The following is a 15,688-nucleotide window of genomic DNA, read 5'->3' on the forward strand; positions in this document are numbered from 1 at the left end:
TAGTTGTGAAAAATAAAAAAGAGTTGTTCTGCAAACTGGTCTCTTCTAAGCTTGAAGACTTCTGTTACTGTGGCTATGCTTGCCAGAAATCATTTATAAGAAAATAAGGGAATTGTAAGTGGTGGAGAACATCCTTCAGGGAGGAAGCATAAGTACCTAATTTGACTGCAGGCTGCAAAAAGGTGCTAAGAGAAAATTCATCACCACACCTTTTTATGCCTTAGGCTACAGGTTTGAGGAGATGCAGAACACGTGGTCGTCCCTTATAGAAATGCCTGCTGGCAATGGGTGTGCACATGTTAATCCCCAAATGGCATATTCCACAGTGTTGAGAAGACTACAGATGAGTGAGGAAAAAGAAACTGCTTGACTGCTACTTCCTCACTGTGATCATTTCAAGGTAGAACCATTATTATTAACTCAATTTATGGACATAACCTGCATTGGGTACCACATGCTTTTGTTCGGACCTGTAATCCTTTCTTTGTGTTCTCTGTCACCTCTTGCATGTTCAGAACCCTTTATGTTAGATATTTGTGTCTATGGAAGCACAAAGAGTCAGCTTACAGCCTAAAGTAATCGAGACATCGTAACACCTCAGCATAAAGCAAAAAGAGCAGCAAAGAGCAATGCTCTTCAGCAACTGTAAAATCTGGAATTGTCTTATGACATCTAAATCAGCAATCAAGCTTTCTATGCATGAAAACCAAGCCTTAAAAATAGTTCTGGAGCCAACAAGCATGTGGGTAGGAATGATGCAGCTGATACGTTTTACTCGGTTTTCCAGAGACCCTCATAGAAATTTGCTTACAGAGTTCTTAACTAGACTGATGTCCAATGTGGTAACAGAGAAGGTGCTTGCAGATGTGAATACCTGGCTAAAAAGTAGAAAACAAAGGCTTGGGATAAATAACCATTTTTCAGGCTGCAAGGAGGGACTGAGACAAGTTTTGTGTTTTTCCGTATGCTTATGAATTATCTGGAAAAGAAGGAGGGGGATGATGTTGCTTGCCAATGATACTAACTCATGGCAGTCTAAACAAACTCTGACTGCAAAAGCTTTCAGAAGTCATCTCCTAACACGTCAGGTTGTTAAAATGACAGATGACATTCACTTTTCTTAGATGCAAAGTAATGCCTGCCAAGAAAAACAGTTTATCTCTGAAACAGCTATTATCACTCAGGAAAGAGGTCTTGAAATTGTATAGCAGTATTCAAAAGAGCAGATTCGCTATTATGAAGTACAAGGAAAGGACTAGCAAATGAACTATCATCTGTTGTTATACTTCTCTATATACACAAAGTGTGTCCCCATCTTAAATACCTGCCTGGAGATTTAGACGCCCAAATCAAAGAGACTAATGTGAAAACAGAAAAGATGCAGGGCAAAGGAGGAGGTAAACTGAAGTTACAGAATGACTTCCTCACAATAAGTGCACAAACAGCAGCATTTGATGGCTGTAGGAGAATCAATGAAGAGATGATATCCCATCGCTCTGTAGCTTATTCTGTTCAAGAATTCTATGGAGAAGGTAAATTTTTCATACTAATATTTTTGCTTTTCTTATAACAGAAGTAAGGCTCCTTGGGCAAAATAACACAGTGCTAAGACCCAGCAAAACAAGTGTACTTTTTCCACAGTGTGCATCAAAGTGCTGATGCTCATAGCCTCAGCACCTTGTAGACATCAGATGTTAATGGAGGGTGAAGCTTGGAGATGCAATGCAGAAAGAATCTGCAAACACAAGCATGGTCACGTCTTAACAGAGGCCAAGCCTGAAGAGGATATTCAAGTTGAGCACCTGTATGATAAGCATATTTGAAAATGTGTGAAGTGGCAGCAAGGACCTGCAAAGAACCAGGGGTTTAGCATGCTGCATTTGGCTATTGGAGATAGGACTTTGATTTTTAACTTGAAAAACAGGAAATTGGGGACTGGCTATCATCTGCACAGCTACTTAATTTAGGAGGACAGGAAAACCCAGAGACTGATGCAGAGAAAGAAGAACAAGATGTCAAAAAACCTTTTCTCAAATCACATTTCCATTTGTCCCATCAGCAATTGATGCAAAAATCATACAATGCCTTCTACTCAGACAATAAACAAGAAAAAACCAACACCTCACTGATTCCACAGAATCACAGAATTGTTTGGTTTGGAAGAGACCTTTAAGATCATCAAGTCAAATCAATTCCATTCATACTTTAAGACCTCTGACAGGTATGAGAATCACAAAACACAATGCATACAGAAAAAGCCTACCTGTCCAAGGTAGTATCAGACCTGTATCGTCCAAGTACAGCTTTCTGATCTTCCTTTTCATTTGTGCCAGTGCTATAAAAAAAAGTTTGGACGAGGGACTTTGGTCACTGTTGTTGTCAAACAACTTATCACCAGTACAGTACTAAATAAGTCTCAGAGAATTTATCACACAGGATTTCAAACCCCCAAGATCCAATCTGGCATCCGTTGCAACGATGAGCTCGATTGTCAACACTGGGGTTAGATTCACAGTGGAACCTTGCAGGGACTAAAATTAAACAAGTCAAGCTCTTGCTATGCAAAAGAACATAGTAAAAGGACACAGTTCTCTTTGACAATACAATACAGAAGTGTTCAAAATATTCTACAGTACCTGTGTAGGCTGTCTTGGGATTTGTATTGATTAAGCACAGCCCTCCCATAGTTTTCATCAGCACTTCAAGCAAAAGAAAAACAGGGGTTAGTTAAAATTTGAGTTCTAAAAATAGGAAATGATTTCTTGGCAAAGGATTTGTGTTCACTGCTACTGCAATTACACCAGCTAGAGATCCATGCATTAGATGACCCCAGACATTTCAGAGTAAGAATGATCTCCTTCTGTGTGCTGTTGATGAGCAAGATAATGAGGGCCTGATCTCAAGGTGGAGTTTCTACCGTAATTCAAGTCCTAGTTTGCATTAGAGTAAATGCCACTGATTCAGAGCTAAGCTCCTTTAGAAGGCCTTGTCATGATTTATTCCTGCAAGTTCACCAATTTATGAAATGTGGAATTTGTCTTGTAGAGTAGAATGCTCAGTGCTCTAAAGTCAGTAAGTCCTGCTAACTAATAGTTCCAAAGGTAATCTTTAACCATAGAATCACAAAATCATTGAGGCTGGAAAAGACCTCTGAGATCATCAAGTCCAGCCTATAACCTAACACCACTACATCAGCTAAACCATGCCACCAAGTGCTACGTCCAATCTTTCCTTAAAGACCTCCAGGGATGATGACTCTGCCACCTCCCTGGGCAGTCCATTCCAGTGCTTAATCAGCCTTTCCATGAGAAAGTGCTTCCTAATATCCAATCTAAACTTTGCCTGGCACAACTTTGGACCATGCCCTCCTGTCCTGTCACTAGTTGCCTAGGAAAAGAGCATGACCCCCACTTGACTACAACTTCCCTTCAGCTAGTTGTAGAGAGTCATAAGGTCCCCTCTAAGTCTCCTCTTCTCCAGACTAAACAACCCCAGCTCTCTCAGCCGCTCCTCATAAGACTTTCCCTCTAGCCCCCTCACCAGTCTCATCCAGCACCTCAGTAGGGGCAGAATTACATCCCTAGTCCTGCTGGCCACACTGCTCCTGACACAGGCCAAGACACCACTGCACTTCCGTGGCACCTGGGCACACTGCAGGCTCAGGTAAGGTAAGCAAAGAATAGTTACTTGGTCAAATTCACATCGCTCTGGCTGACAGCACTCTTGAAAAGCAGGCACTTGAAGAACATGTGCATGGCGAGCTGAAGTGCGTGCAGAAGACCTGCATTTCAGATCTTCCTTACCTTTCCTCCTCGGGCCTCTTCTTTATCCAGCTGCTGTCCTGCAGAAGAGTCCGTCGTTTATTAATATCGTGAGTAGCCTGTTGCCTGCTTTTGATTGCAACAGAGGGGCTCTTTTTATCTGCAAATGGAAAGAAACATGTCTTGAACATTAACATACTGAAGAACTTTGGAAGCTTTAAGTACTGCTGATTTAAGTAAGGCTGATTTTTTTGAGTAGCACTGATTGCTTCCTCAGATATCGTTCCGGTCTAGTGCATTCCACTGCATGCTGTTTCCTTAAAAATTGGTGGCTTAATCCCTTCAATCTTGAAGGGACTTGGCAGAAGCCTAATTTACCAAATTAAATGAGGTTTCATTCCAATAGGAAACTGCTTTGTAGATTTTTGATGTAAACAAACATCACAGATCTGATAAAGGAATGATGAAATATACATACAAGAGTAATTCCAGGAAAGACAACTCATGGATCCTGTTTCCTGGGATGTTTGTGGGTTTTGCATTTGCAGATGTGTGACAGGATGCAAACTTCAGATGAAAGCTAATCTCGAGATGGTCACGTGGCCTTCCACCTACAACCAGCCCCACATGCATGGATTTTCAGGTTTCTCAAAAGGGTTAGAGGCTTTTTCCCTCAGTGGCTAACACTAGAGAGTCTCCTCTCTAACCAGCTATCAAGTTTTGCTAAACTTCTATTAAAAGCACTATCTTTAAGATCTATACCATTATGTCACATTTAACTAAAACTGGTGTTTGGCTTTCAAGGTCTTTGGGAAGGACAGACAGACATGCATGCTCACATACTCTATGAAATGCCAGCTTTAGCTACGAAGACAGCCAAAAACATCTTTGCCCGACAAACTGGAACATAGAAGGTTTTGCCTCAACGTGTCCTGTGATAGGACAAGGAGCAATGGGTGTAAATTGCAGCACAGGAGGTTCTGCCTTAACACAAGGGGGAACTTCTTTACTGCAAGGGTCCCAGAGCACTGGAACAGGTTCCCCAGAGAGGTTGTGGAGTCTCCTTCTCTGGAGACTTCCAAGGCCTGTCTGGATGTGTTCCTCTGTGATCTGTGTTAGGATTGTCCTGCTCTGGCAGGGGCGTTGGACTCGATCTCGTTGGGTCCCTTCCAACCCCTAATATCCTGTGATCCAGTGATGAGGAAAAACTTCTTTACAGTGAGGGTGATGGAGTACTGGGACAGGCTGCCCGGAGAAGTTGTGGAGTCTCCTTCTCTGGAGACTTTCAGAAGCTGCCTGGATGCATTCCTATGCAGACTACCTTAGGTGATCTTGCTTTGGCAGGGGGGGTGGACTGGGCAATCTCTGGAGATCCCTTCCAACCTCTGATGTTCTGTGACACTGCTAATATTCTGTGTACAGAGGAACTGACAACACAATGTTCACTTGACTTTTGAGACTACGTCTTCCTCGCTGTATTAAAAAGCTGATGTTTATCTCATTTGGTTTCCCTTTATGAGAACTTTGGCCCAGAAGCAAGCACAAAATTCAGTGACTATCCTCCAGTATTCTCAGTTCTTCTTCTTGACACCTAAGCTTCATATCGTCAGCCTGTTTGAGATGAGAGGAAATGTTACTGTGCCACTTTAAAATTCCTCTTCAATATGGAAACTAGAATTTAAGCCTAAACAGAAACTCCACTTTTTGATCACGTTTCTTGCCTTGAACTTTCCCAGACAAGAGGTGAAAAACTAAATATGCAAAACCTTCATCAGTAGCATGCCATTAATCACCAAACTGGTTGATGACAAATACTGAGTTCTCATGTTCTCTGTTAGACATCTTCATTATTTTTTTCACCAATTCCTGACTTTCTGAGCATCCATGAAAAGGAGTTTAACACCACCAGATTTCAAGAGACATCACTATCTAGTGTTCAGTAAGGACATCTGACCATAAATGTTCTGCTCAGAAAGACCACACTTCATAGGCAGTCAGCATTATGCTGTTTGTCAGAGCTGTCTTTTGGCAGTCTGCTGAGATTTAATAAAAATGTACTTCTTGCTTTTCAAACAAGAACTCCAACTGTAGTCCTCACATGAAAAATGACAGATACAGCAAATGAAAGACCAAGTCATAACAAAGCCCCAAAACATTTATTTTAGCTGGCAATAGACAAGGTTGATTTTTAAAGTACACTTTTCTTGCAAAAGAAAAACACTGCAGTACAAATCAAAAGTTCTGTCTAAAATGTGCCTCTGACTGTAACTCAAATGGCAGCTGCTCTTATCTGGTGCAGTTCCATGTAGCTATGTCCATACTACCCAATGTAAAAGGTCAGAGAAGGAATTAAAAGACTGCAAACGTTCCTTGGGACTGAGCTGACAGAGAAGCAAAAAACTATTTAAGTATGGCTGTGATAGCACAGATGTATGTTGCTATGTCTTGGCTCTAGTGCAAGATCTGTATTTTGGGGTTCAGGGTTTTTTGGTTGGTTGGTTGGTTTTAATCAGTATAGATGCAGCCCTTTGAAATGACTGAAAAATGAACAGGCAGATAAAAGACGGCACTTGTAAGAATGTTCTGGAAATCACGGTATATTGAGAACAAAAAGCTGTCCCTCCTCCCTGCACCATTTCTGCATCAGCTTGTTCACTGCCTATTGAGCTGGTTTGTCTCCTAAAAATATTTATGAAAATCTTAATTTAAAGCATTCCAGAAGTGAAGACTCCCCAGCCTCGCCTGCACAGCTCCAGTGGTTCATTAAAACGTCTATGAAAGTAACCACTTCTTGCAAACTGAACGGAGACCTCCATCTGCTAGTCAAGAATGGAGAGAGTTGGAAATGAAGAACAAGATGACAGAAAGTGCCTTGGCTCTGAATGTTTACTGGTTTGAATATACTGATGAGGCTTGCAATGACTGGGACGCAAGAGGGACTTTGATCAACATACATAGAAAAAAAAATCTTTTCCACCAATCAATAAATGACTTCAGTGAAGATCCAACAGCAAAAACTGCACCTTCCCATTCCCATCAATATTTAGATATTTGTGATCTGGTACAATCACTTGCACCAAAAATAAAAGAAAACATGTAGAAGTACAAAGGAAAAAACGTTAAGTTTTGCAAGTAAGAAAAATGTGAGCCCAAGTATATGAGTTGCAGAGACAGAAGTTCTCTACAGCAAGGATAGCTGATGGCAGCTGAAGGGGTAGAAATGATTCCAGCATTCCTATCTTGCTAATGGTTTTATCCAAAAATGCTTTCAGCTGTCTGCAATACATTTTAATCTGCACTGTACTGTCAGCCACAACCTCCTGTGAATCTTGAACACAAACACAACAGAAGTGTTTCCAATATATTCAAGAAGCACTCAGTGCACATCAGAAAATTAAACCTGACCTTGCACGTATAATATTGGATCCTTTCTCCAACAATATTTTAGGAAAACTGTCATCACCTACCCAAAAAATTGGTTGGATTCCAGAGCAATTATGGCTTTCTTAAGTGCTTAGTTTGAACAAGGTTTCGAGAGATCTGCCACATTTATTTTCAGGAAGCATCACAAGCAATTCGTTAGTGCAGGAAGCCCTGAGTTTGCTGAAAAGTGCTCATTTCTGGCCCAAAATTAAAGGATTAAATATAGATTTGGTGCAACAGTTCAGGTCATGAGTACAAGCAGACAGAACTCATCCCTTTCTCATTCTTCTTAACACATTAGAGCCAAGCTGATGCCCACCACAGCTGTGCCCATTCTGGTTTACTCAGGAACAGCATGTCCCACTCAAACCTGGTCCTCAGGCGCCTTCACTTTTTATAAGTATTTTGTACATTCTGGAGAAATTAAACTTCCAGAGGGCTTCAAACTTCCACCCGAGAATTTTGCTGCATGGAAACCAAACTTTACCTCTCTTAAAGGTTTGTCCCTCCACGGGAACAAACATTTCCACCTGATAATAATGAGCTTTAGTCTCCTGTCTCCCTCATCTTAATTTTCCTCAGCTTCTCCTTGTTTCTCCACAGCAAGACTGATGGATGCCCTGTCTGCCCACTGCCCTGCCAGCCGCCATGCTTCTGAGGCACTTCTACAGCAACCACAAGCCTCAGCAGAGGGAACCACCATCTTGCACCACACTGCCTGGTTCCCTCGACTCCACCACAATACTCTGCCCGGGGTGCTGTTTAGGCCTCAACCTCTGCCAGCGAAAGCTCTGCACAACACTGCTGCCTGTGCCACTGACATGGATCCTACTGTGAAAGCCATCACCAGCCTGACACCGCAGCATGGGGCAAGCCCTGTGAGGGAGTGGCACAAGGGGCACGGTGACACCTAAAGAAGAGGGAGGCTATCCTCAGCCTCTAAGTACCCCAAGACCAGCAAATTAAGGAGACTCAGTATTACCACTCTGATTTGGTGATGGTTTCCGTATGCTGAATGTCGACATTTTCTTCGGTGTGCTGCTCTTCTGTGGGAATCTAAATGAAAATATGAAGAACGAAGATGAGATTAGGAGTCAGGCCAAGGACAGTTTCAGCTCATGTGCCAACATGATCACCTCCGTGCAGAAGTTTAGTCTGATCAAGTAGAATGACTTAGTGCTAGCTGCAGCTCTCTTCGGAGTGATACTCGTGCATGACAGTGACTTTTACCCCCGCACCAATGACTGTGTGTATCATTTGCCTGTGTCTCTGTCACACTGTCTCGCCTTCCTTTTCCTTGTTGGAAGATCCTTCCCTGAGAGGATGCAGGGTGAAAGCTTTGGAGGGCAAGACAGAGTAATGAAGGATAGGGTGAGGCAATGAGCTTAATAGGAAAATGATAACAGTCTGTGGCTCAGAGCAGCACCTGGAGCACACAGGCTCACCTAGCCACACTGACAGGTCTCACAGCTTCAGTGCCTGCACCTAACACAGGGGTCCAAGACAAAGGCGGTTCTTCTGCCCTGCAGCAGTTTTCCAGTCACTGACTTCTGCCCTTATCTCAAACCAGGTGAAATGCTGAGCCTCTGAGACTGCTGATTTTAGAAAAACAGTAATTACTGAGGAGTTCAGCCACAGAAAAGCTTTCATGTTGTGCTTTGTAGCTGGATTCTGAATACTAGCTTTCCTAGAGAAGGTATCAACCAGAATACCATGACATGTCAACAATGGGAGACTCCACCTGAAGTACAAAAAAACAGCCGTCCTAATACTCACCTGAGTGTGAACAAAACTGACCCTCTTTAGCAGACAGACTCCTATTTGAAAACCAACATTTCCCAAGGAGATACTGTTAACACTGGAAGGTCCAAACCAGCTCCACTGGCCAGGATGCTAAAGTTCCAGACGCACTGGAAAACAGCTTTTGTGGCAGAAGCACTCACTGAAATCAGGAACATTCCCAGTCTGCTGGATGACACAGTTGTCCTGTTTTTTTTTGAGACACAGAGTGAGTATATTACTCATCTAAGGGTAGACTGAGAGCTTGTGGCTATTTCTTTACGGATGGAAGATGAAGAAGATGGTGAATTTTGGCAGAAGTTTAGCAAGACCCCTACAAGTAATACTGACAGCAAAATACACAGAAATAGTAGGTGTCCCCATGAGCTGAACTTAGAGCAGATTTTTCCATTCTGTATTTTTCCTGACAGGTAACTGCTAAAAACTTACAAAGAAAAGCAGGAGAGCAAAATATGGAAGCATACAAATGCAGGTATCTTCAGAGAGTGAAGAGATAAGAAAAAAAGAATATAATATTCAGTGCAAAAGACGACACCAATCTCACCCAGTTGTGAAATTCCAGGTTTTTATAAGAGTGTAAAGTTTCATTGCATCCACTGGCAGGCTCTGATACACCCTTATTTTTAACTGTAGTTGGCATCGAGTATGCCTTGGCAAGGTGTGTACAGGAAACATGACCGCTGATTCCTACCCCATAAAAATACGCTTAGGGTTATGTTGAGCCTAATTTAATTTATAATGCAGCATAAAATACTTCCCAAATTGCTGGCATGAGGCTTCAAGCACCTATGTGCTGGGTTTCCTAGAAAGTGTTCAGGTAGGTGATCAGACAATCAGCCCCAGAAAACAGCCAACTTTGCTATGGTTTTTCCTGAGCTGTCAGAAGATGAGAGGGAGGACTCTTCTTTATGTTCTCATCTTAGCAACAGCTGGACATGTGACAGTGCTTTTTATTTCAGTCAGCCCCAGGACAAGAGGCAGCTTGAGGTTTCGGTGTGTTCTGCAAGCAGCGCGCACTGCCGCTGCTCCATCTGGAGAAGAAGCGGTAGTTTGTATAGAAGGAACTGGATTTATTCTCTAATAAAGACTTTCACAGTCATTTCCTAAGGGAACTGAATCACAAAACTTTGACAATGAAGCCTTCTTTTGTGGAAATTAAGCTACATGTGGTCTAGAGCTTAGAGTGCCTTGTTTAAAAGACACCATTTAAATATTTCTCATTAAAACGGACAAGGAATTGCTATGCAGACATCAGGTTACACTGTAGTCTTCCTTTCTGTAGATTCCTGATGGAAAAAGAATGCCGATGGAAAAAGAATGCCCACAGAACTGGCAAGGAGGTGTTACACACCTCTGTTAAAGATAAGCGAGAAAGCCTCAGACATTTCATCTGAAATGCAAATTATTGCCAAAGATTAAAAAGAAATCCATTTATTTTAAGGCTTGTCTTAAAAGCCAACAGAGTAACTAGCAATGCATTAATGACACTGACACCCTGAAAAGCAAGGGCAAAGCACATTTCTAACTCCCACTTGTGCCCATGACAAGAAAAGGCCAGCAAGAGCATGCTTTTGTCCTCTATCCCTTAATTAAAACTGCATTTTCTCTCTTCTTGCATGCTCCTTTTGTAACGTTTTCAGGGCAAAGCGGCATCTCTGCACACGTCCCAAAGCAAACCACTAGCTAGCCTCCCAGCCCCAAAGCGGCGTGCGTACAGAGCATAAGCAAGAGGCACACTGCCTTGTACAGCCGGCACTGCAAATGTGCCAGGCATTCTGAAATTTTAAACACAAGCATGTTTGTCTCACAGATTTCTGCCATACTGTCCTCAGGGTTTATTTCTTGCTTCCAAACTTGCAAGTCATTTACCAAAGATGAATGTGTTATAATTTAAAATGCAAAATAGTAATAATAAAAAACATTGGTCTAATCTCTATCACAGAAAGTCAAGAATCATCAGCGAGAGATAAACTTCAAGAGGTCAGCAACTGAAATAATCTTGCATTAAGAGGCAGAACATAACTCATTAACCAATTTTTTTCCTTGATATTCACTGATCTGAACTAAATGTGCGTAAATCTCTGTATCTGGAAAAAAGAGTATGGAGAAGATTATGAGGATCACATTTTGCTTAGAAACCAGCTCCAAAGGTCTGGAACCTCCACATTATTCACACAAGTCAGTGAACTGCTTCTCTTCAGGCCACAGTTCAAGAGAGGTTTCAGGAAAAAAAAAGGAAAAGGTTTAAAATCTGTACATGAATTGTGAGAAAGAACTTACAGGCTTCTGTAGTGTAGTGCAGTAGTAAATTACGTTCAGACTTTTTTAATAAGATCTCAACCACTAAAGCAAAACAACTCAGCTGGAATGCAAAACAAAAACAATCAGGAATGCAGCTCCAGTGTAATTTGAATGTAAAAACAGCGTCAGGAAACTTTAAAAGGAAATTAAAACTGCCCTAGCCAGTCCAATGAAGAGTTTCCAAAAAAGTTTCAAGACATGTCAGGCCTGGATTCAGATCCTCTCCTCTTTTTTTTTAATCAGAAATAGCCATTTTCACACTGTCACGTTTCCTTTCCACATCCTGCAGTGACTGATCAGCAGAAGACCTCAGGCTTGCCTTAAATTCTCAAAGCCAGACCTTCTAGCTTTCAGCTGATCTGAACACAGCCATTCTGCCCATACAGAGCCTTTTTAGCTTTGCTTCTCCTGTTCTTTGCTGTAGCCTTCTGCATAATTAGGCTTCACATATACACACTGCCCTATTAAAAAGAAAGTACGCAAGAATAATACAAACATTTCCTGTAAGGATCATCTTTTCCACACCAGACTGAGCTAGTTAAAACCAAGCAAGACTTTATTCTTTGGCAGTAATTAAAACCTTATTTATAAATCTTCAATCTATATGTATTTTGCTTTAAATAAACAGTATTTCCACAGCTTCAAGGTACCACAGATCATCACACTATTCAGCATAGTAGATGTTGAGGGAGAGCTGAGGGAGGTACACCTTCTTCCCATAAAAGTAAAGAAACATTTGGGTTTATACTCATGTTTTTTCCTATAAAGCACTGCCAATTTTGAGTGCCTAAAACATCAGACTTCCTACTACGGCTGAACATGAGCCAGCAGTGTGCTCAGGTGATGAAGAAGGCCAACAGAATCCTGGCTTAGACTAGCATGAATGTGGCCAGCGGAAGTAGGGAAGTGATCGTGCCCCTGTACTTGGCACTTGTGAAGTCACACCAGTTTTGGCCCACTCACTCCAAGAAGGACATTGAGGTTCTGAAGGAGGTCCAGAGAAGGGCAACAAAGCTGGTGAAGGGTCTGGAAAACAGGTCCGGTAAGGAGAAGCTGAGAGACTTGGTGCTGTTTAGCATGGAGAAGAGGAGGCTGAGGGGAGACCTCATTGCTCTCTACAACTCCCTGAAAGGAAGTAGAAGTGAGGTGGGGGGTTGGACTCCTCTCCCAAGGAATAATCAATAGAGCAAGAGCCTGATATTATGCCAGGGAAGGTTTAGGTTGCAAATCAGGAAAAAAATCTTTCCTGCAAGAGTGGTCAGGCACTGGGGCAGGCTGCCCAGGGAGCTGGGGGAGCTACCACCCCCAGAGGTGTTTCAGAAATGTGTGGACATGGCACTCTGCAACATGGTTTGTTTGCCCTGGTGGTTTTAGCTGGCAGTTGGACCTGATGATCTTAGAGGTATTTTCCACCTGAAATAATTCTGTGATTCTGTTAATGAAGTGGGTGATACAAAAAGCTGTAGATGAACCACTAGTTTAAAACAAACAAGAATATGAATAATCCTGTCTTCCAGCTTCCAAAGCATCTTGGACTGTAGAGAAGGCACCGAGTTTGGCATGTCAATACAGAATTCCAGCTGGGATACATGGCTCTACATAGCCACAGCTTGATGACTACTGTTTGCCACACAGCCCTAAAATTCCAGCTTTTCATATTCCATAATATCTGCCACATGAAAAACAAAATAAATATATTCTTTGTTATGTCTCCGTTTCAAATATGAAACTTTGCAGCAAAATTCAATCTTCTTGGAGGACTCCTATGCTCTGAAGTAAGCTAAGCATTCACTGTCTTGTGAGCACTCTGCTCAGAATTTCAAAACTTTGTTTCCTCCTTTTTTCCCCCCTCTTTTCCATTGGAACTGTTAATGTTAATTCTATACTACCTGGTTTATCTTTCATTTATATGAGTTGAATGTGGAGAATGGGACATTTCAAACAAAAGCACATTTGATCCTACTTAATCACCATTCCAAAGCACATCACTGTATTTCCTTGCCTTGAGTTACCAACTTTTATGTCAGGTCAGCAAACTTTATTATTTTCTTCATTATTTCTCTTGAATACAGCAAGACCAAGATGTATGAGCAAGCTTTTGGGTAGACATCCGTAGTGGTGTCACATGAAATCTTTCTAGTTTGGAAGTTAATACCAGTTTTGCTGTTCTCTACATCCATTGTTTTTCCTCTCAAATACCAAAAGTGCTGTGGCTGGGCTGTCAGGTTTGGCTACCCATACTTCAGCTCTACTTAGAATTTGTACTCCTTAACAGGAATTCACTTTGTGATTGCAGGTTTGCATGATGCTGCACATTCTTTCCTCTAAAACTGCCACCAGTACCCACTGCTGTAGCTCAAGACTGTGGGGTCAGGACACAAAGCAAAAGAACGATGCTGTTGCTGACTCAACACAGCACCAAGTATATATGCAGTATCATTTATGTGCTTCAAAATCATAAGTAACATGTTTAAGCTTACTTGGAAATTAGTTAGTCTTACTGACCTTTTACTTAAAACTACTTTACTTAAAACATTCATTTTGCAAGTATAAGAGAGCAACAAAAAACCTTTTCCCTAGTGTGATTTTTTCCCCCCTCCCAAGAGTTATGTATCAGAGCAATAGCCATATAATACATCTGTACACTTCAGGGGAAGAGTGTTTGAATGAGTATTTTACCTTACAGTTGAGGCCACAGAATTAATAACAGATCTCAGACAATAGGAATAACGTGTATGTGTGAGTACAAGAGGAAATGGCAAGGTAGAAATAGAGAACGCCTGAACCTCTGACAGAAATCACTCATCTATTTGTAGCAGAAAGAGCTCTCAGAACTGGTTTTTCAGGACGTGGGTGGAGGAGATTCTGTTTTGAGAGAAATGAAGCTTTGGAACTGTCACTAATGTAAAATCAGCTGTTAACTCAGAACTCAAATTTGTACATGTCTTCAAATTAGAATTACATGATTAGTCCCAAATGGTGCCTAGTTTTTAATAGCGCATAGAAAGAGGATGATAATCTTAAAATTGTTTTTTTATTCAACTTGTTCCTTTCACTTTACTATATTTCTAATGAAGAACACCACCTGGTTATACATGGGTTCCATTCATGGTGCAGATAAATTTTTGTATCAAAGCAGAACAGGTATTTTGGCCATAATTTTAGCAAAGGTGGAAATGATTTCTGGCTACTCCACAAGTAATTTTTTCTTAAAAAACAAATTTTTGCTAATTTTTTTTTGTTTTAAACATATGCTTGAAGCAAATACAAATAAATTAGATTTTAATACTTTTAAATTTTAGATTAAAATTCCAAGAACAGAATAAAGAAACAGCAAAGCAAACTGAAAAGCAAAAAGCAGATTAAAACAGCGACTCAGGACAAGTGTACTGAACAACAGGTTTGTCATGAGAGAAGTAGCACTAAGATAAATACAATTAACGTGTGTAATGAAGTAAGTGAAATATTATGGCCAAGAGAACATTTCAGAAAGGTCCAGGGAATCTGAGTACCTAAACTGAGACACTTTAAGTGCTGAGTTTTCACAGTAAGCTTCTCCACACTGCTTGAAAATTAGATCCTTTGAGGTTGTATCCTTAGCTGTACACTAAGAAAGCACAGAGCATACTGCAGTACTGAAAATATGGTACATAAAAATAGAAAAGTAAATGCCCTTACCTATATATGGTAGAAGTCAGTGTCCTAGTGTGGCAAATCAACCTGGAGATACCTGGAAGGGAGGTACAATCAAAGCAGACTGAGAGCTGAACTGTCCTTCCCCATTCGGCTGTCTGAAAAGTCAAGAGACTTCTCCTTCAGAGGCTGAGTCACTTAAGGAGAAGGTAGGAGGTGTGGAAAAGGGTGGCACCTTGTAGAAATACCAGATCAATTAGAAGTTCTGGTGAGTTGGTTACTTCTGTGCTTGCTGTACTTTTCAGGTGCAGTAGGGCTGGGTTGCACAAAATGAGGTGCTTTCACAGACCTTCAGACACAAAATGGAAGGAATTACTCTTTGGAAAAATAGACTAGGCTTGAATTTTCCATAGAAATCTATATTGCAGACCTGCTGCATTTCAGCTAGAGGGTTCCAGGTATTTATGCAGATGAAGTGAAGAAGCACTGTATTTCATCAAAGGAAAGCTCTGCAGAAGCCTGTCTTGGGGAACACACACTACCATCTGATACGCACTAAGTATCTGCTGTTTGAGTGTGTGGGCAGAGGCAAAAGATCTGTGGGGGAAAGCCCTCCCACATGAGATCTCGTTTCAAGTCCCTCTTATCTGCGCACATCTGTGTTCTCCTTGAGTACAGCCAGTAATAAACAGAAAGGAGAGAAGAGGCTTTCTTCATTTTTTTTAACACCTTCACAACGGCTGCAATACCTCTCTCTGTAGGCTGTGAAC

The 15,688-nt window shown here is 41.4% G+C and overlaps 1 protein-coding gene across 1 annotated transcript in view; it reads right to left on the reverse strand.

Moving 5' to 3' along the window:
- Positions 1 to 14,991, reverse strand: part of SCEL (sciellin) — a 52,704-nt gene extending 37,713 nt beyond the window's left edge. Inside the window, exons 1-5 of the mRNA XM_064143927.1 lie at positions 14,964 to 14,991; positions 8,167 to 8,240; positions 3,804 to 3,921; positions 2,637 to 2,699; positions 2,264 to 2,335 (exon numbers count right to left, since the gene is read on the reverse strand). Of these exons, the coding sequence (XP_063999997.1) occupies positions 2,264 to 2,335; positions 2,637 to 2,699; positions 3,804 to 3,921; positions 8,167 to 8,209 (296 nt within the window). The 5' untranslated portion in view covers positions 8,210 to 8,240; positions 14,964 to 14,991. The remainder of the gene's footprint in view (positions 1 to 2,263; positions 2,336 to 2,636; positions 2,700 to 3,803; positions 3,922 to 8,166; positions 8,241 to 14,963) is intronic.
- Positions 14,992 to 15,688: the final 697 nt, after the last annotated feature.

Source organism: Pogoniulus pusillus, chromosome 5 (assembly GCF_015220805.1).
Source record: "Pogoniulus pusillus isolate bPogPus1 chromosome 5, bPogPus1.pri, whole genome shotgun sequence".
NCBI classification, from domain to species: Eukaryota; Metazoa; Chordata; class Aves; order Piciformes; family Lybiidae; genus Pogoniulus; species Pogoniulus pusillus.